Source organism: Myxocyprinus asiaticus, chromosome 20 (genome assembly GCF_019703515.2).
Source record: "Myxocyprinus asiaticus isolate MX2 ecotype Aquarium Trade chromosome 20, UBuf_Myxa_2, whole genome shotgun sequence".
NCBI classification, from domain to species: Eukaryota; Metazoa; Chordata; class Actinopteri; order Cypriniformes; family Catostomidae; genus Myxocyprinus; species Myxocyprinus asiaticus.
In genome coordinates this window covers 26,188,460-26,200,137 of record NC_059363.1, presented here as the reverse complement: position 1 = coordinate 26,200,137, position 11,678 = coordinate 26,188,460, and the positions used below count along the sequence as shown (strand labels likewise).

Below are 11,678 nucleotides of genomic sequence, written 5' to 3'. Positions count from 1 at the left end.
TAAGGCAAAGGTTAACTATATAAAGGTAGATTTTAAATGAATGGTTGAACTGTGTTCTCGGGACAAAGTTATTTTTCATAAATATCCGGTCAGGACCAGTTTTACATGTTGTCATTTTATACAATTTATAAGGTGCGATTTTTGTTAACCAAAAAAAAAAAAAAAAATGGTTTGATATTTTCCCTTCACTCAGCAGCCAGATAAGCATATTTTAGATTCTTCCTCTCATAGGCTGCCCCAGTCCCTCTTCCCATGGGACAGTAAGTTCAATCATTATGATTTTCCTAGCTGATGCTGACCATAACACTATGTCTGGCCTCAAGGAGGTAATGCCGAATTCAGCAAGAAATTTTAGCTGCTGGCCAAGGTCGACCACCATTGACCAATCACTTCCATGTGCCAGGATTGACCTTTCCTCCCTCCGTGCCATACCTTGTGCGGCACCTCCCTTTTTTAACAAACTCAATCATGCCTTCTCTGCCTTCCAGTGCCTGTTCAGACCTGGGCTGGACAAGCCCTCACTGACTGTTCTGCTGATTCCCTTAGTTCTAAGAACAGCGTGGTCTTCTCCTGCTTGTAACCCAGGGTGATGTACTTTAGTGGAAGTTGTAAGGCACTTCCTGATGTACCTGTTGGTCTTGGTGTTCATCCTTGCTACTGCCGCTGCAGTGATCTCACACATTTTTAGCGGCCACGTGTATCCATGTTTCAGGAGGTAATCAAACATCCTCCTTGATACCACCAAAGAGAAAATCTTTCCCTCCACATTCAGTAGAGCAATACTCCTAAACTGACTTATGTTGGTGGATTCCTGTTCTTTGGGTATAAAGATGGCCACTGCCATTTGCCATTCCAGGGGTATGCACTGCTTCTTCCAGGCAACTCTGTTAGGCACCTCTTATACAACCTATAAGTTATCCTGTTCGGGCCCAGGGCTGAAGTTGTCCTGGCTTTTTCTACCAATTGCCTGATCTCACTCAACTTGGGTGGAGCTACATCAAATCCCACTACTGGCTATGGGACATATCCGAGTGAGCCTAGCAGGCTGACTTTATGACTTTAGTTACTGTTTCATGTGATCTTCTAGATCTTGCTTCCGCATCACAAGCTTTCCACTCCTCTTCTCTTAGAGAAGATTCCTGGCAAATTTAAAAGGATCCTTGATTAATTTCATCCTCTTCTTTTTCCCCGCTGTCAAATTCTCTCTGCCCTCCTCAAAACCAACAACCTAGCCCTTATGCCATCCCACAATATCTTCAACCCCTCCTTCTCATGCTCATCTGCTCTTCTCCATGCCTTGCAAAGCTGTCTCCGCTCTTTCACCAACTGAAGTATTTCCTATTGTCTCCTAACTTTCACCCTGGGACCACGCCTCTTCACTGATGCTTACCCAAATCTACCCACACATTCTTCATAAAAAATGTCACTAAACATTAAGCATGGCCTCCACCTTTCCACTGAGTGCATTCTCCAAGGTGGAGCACAGGTGCTGGTCAAGTCTGCTCCAGGCTTCATTATTGTTAGATCTTGGCCAGTTAAATAGTTTCCTTTTCATTGTCCTGCCTTCCCTGTCTTGTCTGTGGGTTAACAGTTGTATCCTCCTATGGTTCACCTCACGGGCATGACTTGTCCTGCTGGCAGTTCTAGTCTTCTTGGTGACTCTCTACAACAGTGGATTCAGTAGCGCTGTGGTGCTCAACTGGGCTCTGTATCCTTTTTGTCTGACCTGCTGCTGCAGTGCAAGTTTGTGTCTGGCTGTTCCCGCCACATTTCATCCTTCCTCGATGAATCTGCAGCCCCTTGTAAGTTGTTACCCTCATCCACCCACAGCTGCATTTCCTAAGGTTCCTTTGCTCATTATCCATGGCCATTCCAGTCATGTCTGTAAAGTCCATCCTAATTGGTCCATCTTCCATCCCACCTCTTGGTGGACCACCAGGCTGTTTTTCTTGAATAGTGCTCATAGTTAGTTAGGGTGCCCACCCTAGTGCAGATTTTGCTGCAGTCAGTCTTTCCTGACTGTCTTCCAGTCTTCCCTAGACTCCAATTGCCCTATTCACAGTAGTCACTGGTCTCCCAGAATATTTATCACATGCACAGGTAGATGTCTAAACCTGCTGGGCATTACTGCCTGCTGCACCTCCACCTTCAGTTGTCCTGCTATGGGGTCATCAGCTGGGAGCCACCTATAATGGATGTTTCACCCCATTAATCCTTCTCCTGGTGGTCAGGGATGTCTCCCTGCCACCACTTGCAGCTGGACACCAGATCCTTTTGATTGCTTCTCGTTCTTGTTTTCCCATCAAGACATTCCTCCATTCAAGCTATCAATCTCTGCCTACCACCCATCCCATGTGATGTTTTATCTTTTTTCTTATTTTTAATAAATTTGCAAAGATTTCAAACAATCTTCTTTCACGTTGTCATTATGGGGTATTGTTTGTAGAATTTTGAGGAAAATAATGAATTTAATCCATTTTGGAATAAGGCTGTAACATAACAAAATGTGGAAAAAGTGAAGCGCTGTGAATACTTTCTGGATGCACTGTATATATATATATATATATATATATATATATATATATATATATATATATATATATATATATATATACACAAACTCAACAAAAAAGAAACGTCCCTTTTTCAGGACACTGTATTTTAAAGATAATTTTGTAAAAATCCAAATAACTTTACAGATCTTTATTGTAAAGAGTTTAAACAATGTTTTACATGCTTGTTCAATGAACCATAAACAATTAATGAACATGCACCTGTGGAACGGTCGTTAAGACACTAACAGCTTACAAATGGTAGGCAATTAAGGTCACAGTTATAAACACTTAGGACACTAAAGAGACCTTTCTACTGACTTTGAAAAACACCAAAAAAGAAAGATGCCCAGGGTCCCTACTCATCTGCGTGAACGTGCCTTAGGCATGCTGCATGGAGGCATGAGGACTGCAGATGTGGCCAGGGCAATAAACTGCAATGTCCGTACTGTGAGATATCCTAAGACAGCACTACATGGAGACAGGAAGGACAGCGGATCGTCCTCGCAGTGGCAGACCACGTGTAACAACACCCGCACAGGATCGGTACATCCGAATATCACATCCGCGGGACAGGTTCAGGATGGCAACAAAAACTGCCCGAGTTAAACCAGGAACGCACAATCCCTCCATCAGTGCTCAGACTGTCCGCAATAGGCTGAGAGAGATTGGACTGAGGGCTTGTAGGCCTGTTGTAAGGCAAGTCCTTACCAGACATCACCGGCAACAACGTCACCTATGGGCACAAACCCACCTTTGGTAGACCAGACAGGACTGGCAAAAAGTGCTCTTCACTAACGAGTTGCAGTTTTGTCTCACCAGGGGTGATGGTCGGACTCGCGTTTATCGTCGAAGGAATGAGCATTACACCGAGGCCTGTACTCTGGAGCGGGATCGATTTGGAGGTGGAGGGTCCGTCATGGTCTGGGGCGGTGTGTCACAGCATCATCGGACTGAGCTTGTTGTCATTGCATGCAATCTCAACACTGTGCGTTACAGGGAAGACATCCTCCTCCCTCATGTGGTACCCTTCCTGCATACTCATCCTGACATGACCCTCCAGTATGTCAATGCCACCAGCCATACTGCTCGTTCTGTGCGTGATTTCCTGCAAGACAGGAATGTCAGTGTTCTACCATGGCCAGCAAAGAGCCTGGATCTCAATCCCATTGAGCACATCTGGGACCTGTTGGATTGGAGGGTGAGGGCTTGGGCCATTCCCCCCAGAAATGTCTGGGAACTTGCAAGTGCCCTGGTGGAAAAGTGGGGTAACATCTCACATCAAGAACTGGCAAATCTGGTGCAGTTCATGAGGAGGAGATGCACTGCAGTACTTAATGCAGCTGGTGGCCACACCAGATACTGACTGTTACTTTTGATTTTGACCCCCCCTGTTAGTCACATTTTTCTGTTAGTCACATGTCTGTGAAACTTGTTCAGTTTATGTCTTAGTTGTTGAATCTTTTTATGTTCATACAAATATTTACACATGTTAAGTTTGCTGAAAATAAAAGCAGTTGAAAGTGAGAGGACGTTTCTTTATTTGCTGAGTTTATATATATATATAGTATACGTAAACTGTATATATACAGTAATATATACTGTATATTCTTCATCTACGTATATTCTTTTAATACATTTAAAATTATATTAAAATATGTTTGTAATTTAAACATCTTTTGAAATTTTGTGAGACACTTTTGTGTGAAACTCTTTATGTAAATGGAGAAATGGTGCAGGTGTAAATGTGCTAACGGTACCACACTAATTTTGTTGCTCAGAGCATAGTTATAATTGTAGATTTAGGAACTGAGACTATCGGCAAGTTGTTTGAGGTCAGTTTTGCACCTGTTTCGAGGGAATCAGGCAGTTGAATGTAAAGCTCCACAGTAAAAAAAAAAAGTTCAGTCCGGTGATACAAGGCCACAGGCTTGGCACTAAATCTGAGAGGGCACTAATAACAGAGCAGTGCCTACAACTGTGGGGATTTTTCTTAAAGCACTTTATGGGCCAACAATTGCACATTACTCATGTCTGCAACAGCTGCTGTTATAATTCTGTGAAACTAAGATGTGCCCTTAAGGAACCATGGAGGACGAGTGTGTGAAAGGAAGATGGGAATTTTTGTGAGCAGTTTTTTGGACAGTGAACATTGCACAGATGGCACTGAAAATAAATTCATATTGAACCTCTTTTCATACCCATACAAGGGAAAGTACTTCCAAAACAATATTTGATATTTTTCTAAATGTATTTGGGTATCATGGGAATGTTTCTTGTTGTAGCCCAAAGGGTTTGTAAAGACAAAACAAAGTTCTAAAAGGTTGAGTAGGTTAGAGAGGAAAGATCAGAGAACAAAAGAAAAAGGAAAAAAACGTTCCTCAGGGTGGAACACCACATCAGGGTCCAAAATAAATGAGCTCAGAGTGTAGCGTTAAGCCCTACATGTTTGTTATGGGGAGATTTAAGGGTTCAGACTGCTGTATGTCATCTGCACAGATTGGGGCGTTTTATCATAACTGAGTCTCCTTGAGAACTAAATCTACTTACATATTTTTTCATTCCTTATGATTTTCTTTCATTCAAAATGACAATCTGGACTATCTAATCCATCTTCTTTTTATTAGAAAAAAAAAAATATTATTCCCATAGGCTCTGCCCTTGCTAATATTAAAAATGATTTTGTATTTGGGACATGAGGACTGCTGGAATGCTAAGCTGAGGGGGGTTATGTTCCAAGAAACATTGGGTCACGCATTAATCAAGACAGTAAGCATTATTCACAAATGAATATCTGTATTCTTTTTGCCTTGATTGCATTAAAAAGTGTTATGTCTTTAGATTAGAACTACTAAAAAAAATATATATATATATATATATTTTGATTGGGCTAACATGGCCAGTAGGGTTGGATAAATACTTTAGTTGCATGTATGTGTCAGATCCTTCTAATTTTCTGAGAGGTGATTTTATGGAATATAAACTGTAATACAGAGAAGAATGGGACAAAGGTGGAAATTTAGTCATTTTAGTTAAGTCATTCTTAACCTTTGATTGTTCTCAAAGAGCATGGAACAACATTTTAATAATTTACAAATGAACTACAGTATATAGCCTCATGAGATGTTACTTACCTAGCAGCACTAAGGCATGTTCGAGTCCCAGAGGATTTCCCAGTCAGGTTTCACAGACAAATGTGATGCAAAATCCCTGTCCCAATATTTGAACACAGACATTGTTTTATTATTATAAATAAATCATTCATATTGAAAAGGGCAGAGCAATTCCATTATGTTAAAATAGATACAGAATATGGCATGTATACCAGATGTTGCAATATCAAGACTGTATATTGATTTAGGAGCCAAACGCAACAGCTTTTATTACAAAAAAAGATGAACAACTGTGATGAATTATTCAGCTCTTCTACCCCACTGTTATGATAACTTAACACTAAGAGCTGTTCTGTAACTTTGCCAATCGGCCTAATTGATTATTTGCATCTGAATACTGGCCTTACCACCATTTAATGTAGGAACAGCTAGAACCATTCTGAAACAAAAAGCCCAAACATCTTTGTTTACTGGGTTTCTTTTTGTTAAATAGCTAATTGATGCTATGGTTAGTTTTTGTTCGTCATGCAGGTATTAACCATTTGGCTCATTTTCCTCATTATTATTGGAATAATTCGTCCACACTTAATTCTTTGTCAAAATATATTTAGATCAATACTGGAAAACAACATATGAACTGTATTGTTCACAACAGCAACTCCTCTCCCTTAAAAGACAAATCCTTTCAGTCTTTAATTTTCTTCTGATACGAAAAACATGTTTCAGTTGATTAATTCTTAAATTCAATATCCAGGATATGAGGGATATGATAACAACAATCCCAGTGGGACCAGGGCAATAGACAGTATTTCCTTCTCATTGAGTATACTCTCTCTTACCAGCAGATGGAAGTATTTGGAGGACATGTTTCCTCCTTGGTCAGCAGATGGAAGCAGACATCAAATAGCCACCAAGTGTATTATGACTGTGGGGGGAAACAACATGTATCCTCTGATGAAGACAAAATACAACTTTATTTATTTCACAAAAAAAGGAGCATCCATAAACATTTATGAGAATTTCTGGAGCTCACCATGCAGAGCATTTCATTTCCCAAGCTTTGGATAAAAACATCTGCAATTTAGCTTAGAACAGTCATTATCCCGCTTATTACGTGTTTGCCGAATAAATTAATACAATACATGGGTATGAATATTTTTTAAATGTTTTAAATTGAAATGCAATTATCCCTACTTTGAAAATAAAATAAAAAAATAAAAATAAAACAAGCCTATGATGGTTAGCTGGTCTTAGCTGGTTGCCCATCCTGACCAGTCGGGTTTTAGAGAGGTTTAGGGCACTTTTAAGCTGGACAAGCTGGTAAACTCGTTTAAAGCAGACTATTCAACCTGCTTGGGCTGGTTTTTGCTATTTTTTCCTTTGTCTGTTTTTTCTTTTCATTTTTTTTTTTTTTCATATAAGACAAAAATTGCCAATTACAGCCTAGAAAACAATCAATCTTGCAACAAACATTGCAACAGTATTAATATATGAATTTAAATATTATTAATCTGCAATCCAAGTTCCTTTTGCCATATAAGCTAACAATAACATACTTGGCTGCAATGTATGTCTTCTTCAGTTGTAATTTCTCTCTTATCCAAGTCTTTCTACTTGTTCTTCCAAGCGATATTTCCATTTTCTTGCTTTAACTGGGGACACGTAAACGTCTAGCCACCTATAATAAGGTTTATGCTCACCATAACATTAATACTAAAGTCCACCGAGGCCATGACCCCGAGGTCGATATAGTGTTTCAGTCGCAAAATGCCGGCAGTTAAATAACTTGAAATGAAAAGAGCAAAGAGTTTTAATATGGACACATTAATGTAGCCACGAAGACCTTTTGTTTATAATGTTTTCGTTTTGTAATTAGTTTTATACATATATTATTATAGAATGTGTAATGTTTACAATAGAAAATCTAAAGAGCGTGTAATATTTTTGTATAATAATAAGCTAATATATGATTATCTATCTATCATCTGTCTGTCCGTCTGTCTATCTATCATCTGTCTGTCCATCTGTCTATCTATCATCTGTCTGTCTGTCAGAACATACATCAAATGTATGTGTGTTCAGTATAAACAAGTTAACCCTTAAATGCATACCCTTTCTAAATTAATTGAATACTGTACTCATATTGATCATACTGTAATAATCTCACCTGTAGTAAGTCCATCTATCCTCTGGGAAGTTATTACAACCTTTAGAATGAGAAAATATCATTGTGGTGAATTTTAGTGAATATTTTTCTAAATTAATTGATTACTGTACTTATATAATTGATCATACTGTAATAATCTCACCTGTAGTAATTCCATCTATCCTCTGTGAAGTTATTACAGACTTTAACATTGTGGTGAATTTTAGTGTGTGGAGTCAGACGGTCCCTAACTCCAACAAATATCGAACTTAAAACAAACTTTACCCCAGTTGTGTCTCGTGAAATTTCAGTGAAAGTAATAAATTCTCTTCTATAATTGTCCTGATTTGTTGCAGCATATCAACGCTTTGACATATGAAAAATACAACATCAAACTATATCAGAATATATTATATCCTATTATTTTATAATCGTCTTGAAAATGCTTTGAAAATGTTGCACTATCTCGGCATTTTGTACATCAATTTGTGTTAAAATATACGCCCCGGGCACTATAAAGACCAGAGAATGTAAAATGTTTTGTGCAGTACACATGCATTTAAGCGTTGAAGGCATTGTGAAAAATAAAAGTTTCAGATGGAACGGAAGAAAGAAAGCAAAGTAAAATGTCACCTTTTAGAGCCTAACATGTTTACGTGTTTCACCTCAACACAGATATTTTGGAGAATGAATAACACATGACACACACTTTCCCCAGATGACCACACAATGGCGCCACGAGGCAAAACACCAAGGCCGGAAGTAGCAAATGTATGCTTTACGGGCTTTAGGACCGCTCGGGGTCTGTGGTTGTGCCGTTAGCCGCCTGGCTGCTGGTGGTGCAGCTGTTTCGGAGTCTTTCTGCCGAACATGTGGCGTGGCATTGGTGTTACTCCACTTGCAGCAGTCATTAACAAAACCGAGTGAGACCGAGAAATCGCTCTCGTCTGTGTGTGCCGTTTAGAGTTAAAGTCAGAGATAGCTTTCTGACGAGTTCAAAGAAGTGAGGCACGCGGGGAGGTCGAGAGCGATGAAAACCGAAGGAATTGAGGGAACGGAAAGGTTTTTGAGCCCTGGTAAAGGCCGGGGACTCAGAGCCACAAAGCATTTCAGAGTTGGCGATCTGGTGTTCGCCTGTCCGGCGTATACTTACGTGCTGACAGTGAACGAGAGAGGCGGACACTGCGAATTCTGCTTTACCAGGTCAGCGCGTGACACTGTGTATTCGTTGTGCAAACATTCTCTCCTGACATGTTGTGCATGGATGTTTGTCTTAAGAAAAGAATGCAAACACGTATTTGAACACATTAAAGAACAGAATAATTTATGGTAACTTTATATCAGTAGTTTTGCATGCAGCTCGCATAATTAAAAGACACTGTCATGTGGACTAGTAAGGGTGACAGGTAATCTGCACACTGAATTGGGCTTATCCCTTCTTAAAGATGGCTGGCATGTGCTCTCTATAGCTCTGGAAAAAATTAAGAGACCACTGCAAAATTATCAGTTTCTCTGGATTTACTATTTATAGGTGTGTTTGAGTAAAATTTACTGACAACATTTCTCCCAAATCCCAAATAAAATATTGTCATTTAGAGCATTTATGACAATTTACTGTTGTTAGTTGACAACTGGTCAAAATAACAAAAAAGATGCAGTGTTTTCAGACCTCGAATAATGCAAAGAAAACAAGTTCATATTAATTTTTAAACAACACAATACTAATGTTTTAACTTTGGAAGAGTTCAGAAATAAATATTTGGTGGAATAATCCAGATTTTCAGTCACAGCTTTCATGCGTCTTGGCATGCTCTGTACCAGTCTTTCACATTGCTGTTGGGTGACTTTATGCCACTCCTGGTGCAAAAAATTCAAGCAGCTCGGCTTTGTTTGATGGCTTGTGGCCTTTCATCTTCCTCTTGATCCCCTTCCAAAGGTTTTCAATGGGGTTCAGGTCTGGAGATTGGGCTGGCCATGACAGGGTCTTGATCTGGTGGTCCTCCATTCACATCTTGATTATCCTGGCTGTGTGGCATGGAGCATTGTCCTGCTGGAAAAACTGATCCTCAAAGTTGGGGAACATTGTCAGAGCAGAAGGAAGCAAGTTTTCTTCCAGGATAACCTTGTACATGGCTTGATTCATGCGTCCTTCACAAAGACGAATCTGCCCGATTCCAGCCTTGCTGAAGCACCCCCAGATCATCGTTGATCCTCCAACTGGGCGTATAATGGTTAGAAGGAGAAGCCACAGTGTCTCGCACCCACTGTGAAATTTGGTGGAGGATTGGGGGTGCATCAGCAAGGCTGGAATCATTTTCATTTTACTCAAACACATACCTATAAATAGTAAATCCAGAGACACAGATAATTTTTCAGTGGTCTCTTAATTTTCTTCCAAACCTGTATTTTTGCACTTTATTTAAATGCTGCTTCACATGCATTGTGAAAGGTGATATGAGCTGTGTTACGCTTGCCCCAGTTTATTTACAGATGCAACACCTGGTTCCACCTGGTCTCAAATGTTGCATTGTGTACTTTGTCCAATGGATGAATATTCAGTGAAATAATTTACTCCCTCAATCAGTCAGTAAATGCTTACTTATGTGATATGGTGTAGACTAGATAAAGCCTTGGGGTTCAATGATAGAAAGTCTTTATAGTAAAATCATGTCAACACAGGTTACTTGATTGATCACAGTATGCCGTTGTATGAGATGTATATGCAAACTGATGCATAGTTGCAGCCTAAAACTTAGACTATAGCAAGGCCAATACATAGTAAAGGTTCCTAAAAGTTTTGCATAGGTTGCATTTTCATCCATAATTGAGCACATAAACAGTAAACCTACAAGTAATTGGTGGCTTACTGAACTTCTGTAACTGAAGGGTTGCAGGTTGGCCAAGTGTCCCATGGATCAGTGGTTGGTGCTAGAAAATAGAGATGATCTTACACATTTAACTATGTACTCTTGTCATTTCATTTGCAGGAAAGAAGGGCTGTCAAAATGTGGAAAATGTAAACAGGCCTACTACTGCAATGTAGAGTGCCAGGTAGGTCAATACTTTGGTCAGAAGAAAGTGACATCATGGCCTCTTTGTGAATTGCTTAAGGATTAAGCATGCCATTAGATGTTTTTGATTTGTCAGCATATAGCAGATCTTTTTTCCTTAAGCTAAGTACTTACACTACACTGCTCTAATTGCAATGGTCCCACTGGAGAAACTTGAGTTTAAGTGCTTTTCTTTTGCAGGGTTATGTGCCAGAGAAACATGATTTCACTATTGTTCAGCTCCATAGTTAATGGATTGTGATCAAACCTGCAACCTTTTGTGTTAGCACAGCAGCCCAGAACCTTAGCAACTGGGTTTCCACCACCCATTGCTGCTGATTTTTATTTATATTTTTAACATTGAAAAAATCTATACAAAAATAGGGCTATGAATTTAACACATTCATTTAGTGTGATGACACAAAAATACAAACACAAAAAAATAATGCAATTATTTTACAGGCGATGTCAAAAGTACCTGTACTTCGGTACCTAGTCTATCTAAAATTTATATATATACACAGTGCATCCGGAAAGTATTCACAGCGCTTCACTTTTTCCACATTTTGTTATGTTACAGCCTTATTCCAAAATGGATTAAATTCATTATTTTCTTCAAAATTCTACAAACAATACCCCATAATGACAACATGAAGTTTGTTTGAAATCTTTGCAAATTTATAAAAAAAAAAAAAAAAAATCATGTACATAAGTATACACAGCCTTTGCTCAATACTTTGTTGAAGCACCTTTGGCACCAGTTACAGCCTCAAGTCTTTTTGAGTATGATGCTGCAAGCTTGGCACACCTATTTTTG

General features: G+C 39.3%; 1 protein-coding gene across 1 annotated transcript in view; it reads left to right on the top strand.

Moving 5' to 3' along the window:
• The first annotated feature begins 8,625 nt into the window (after positions 1-8,625).
• Positions 8,626-11,678, top strand: part of LOC127410894 (N-lysine methyltransferase SMYD2-A) — a 29,577-nt gene continuing 26,524 nt past the window's right edge. The window contains exons 1-2 of the mRNA XM_051646131.1: positions 8,626-9,014; positions 10,799-10,862. Of these exons, the coding sequence (XP_051502091.1) occupies positions 8,842-9,014; positions 10,799-10,862 (237 nt within the window). The 5' untranslated portion in view covers positions 8,626-8,841. The remainder of the gene's footprint in view (positions 9,015-10,798; positions 10,863-11,678) is intronic.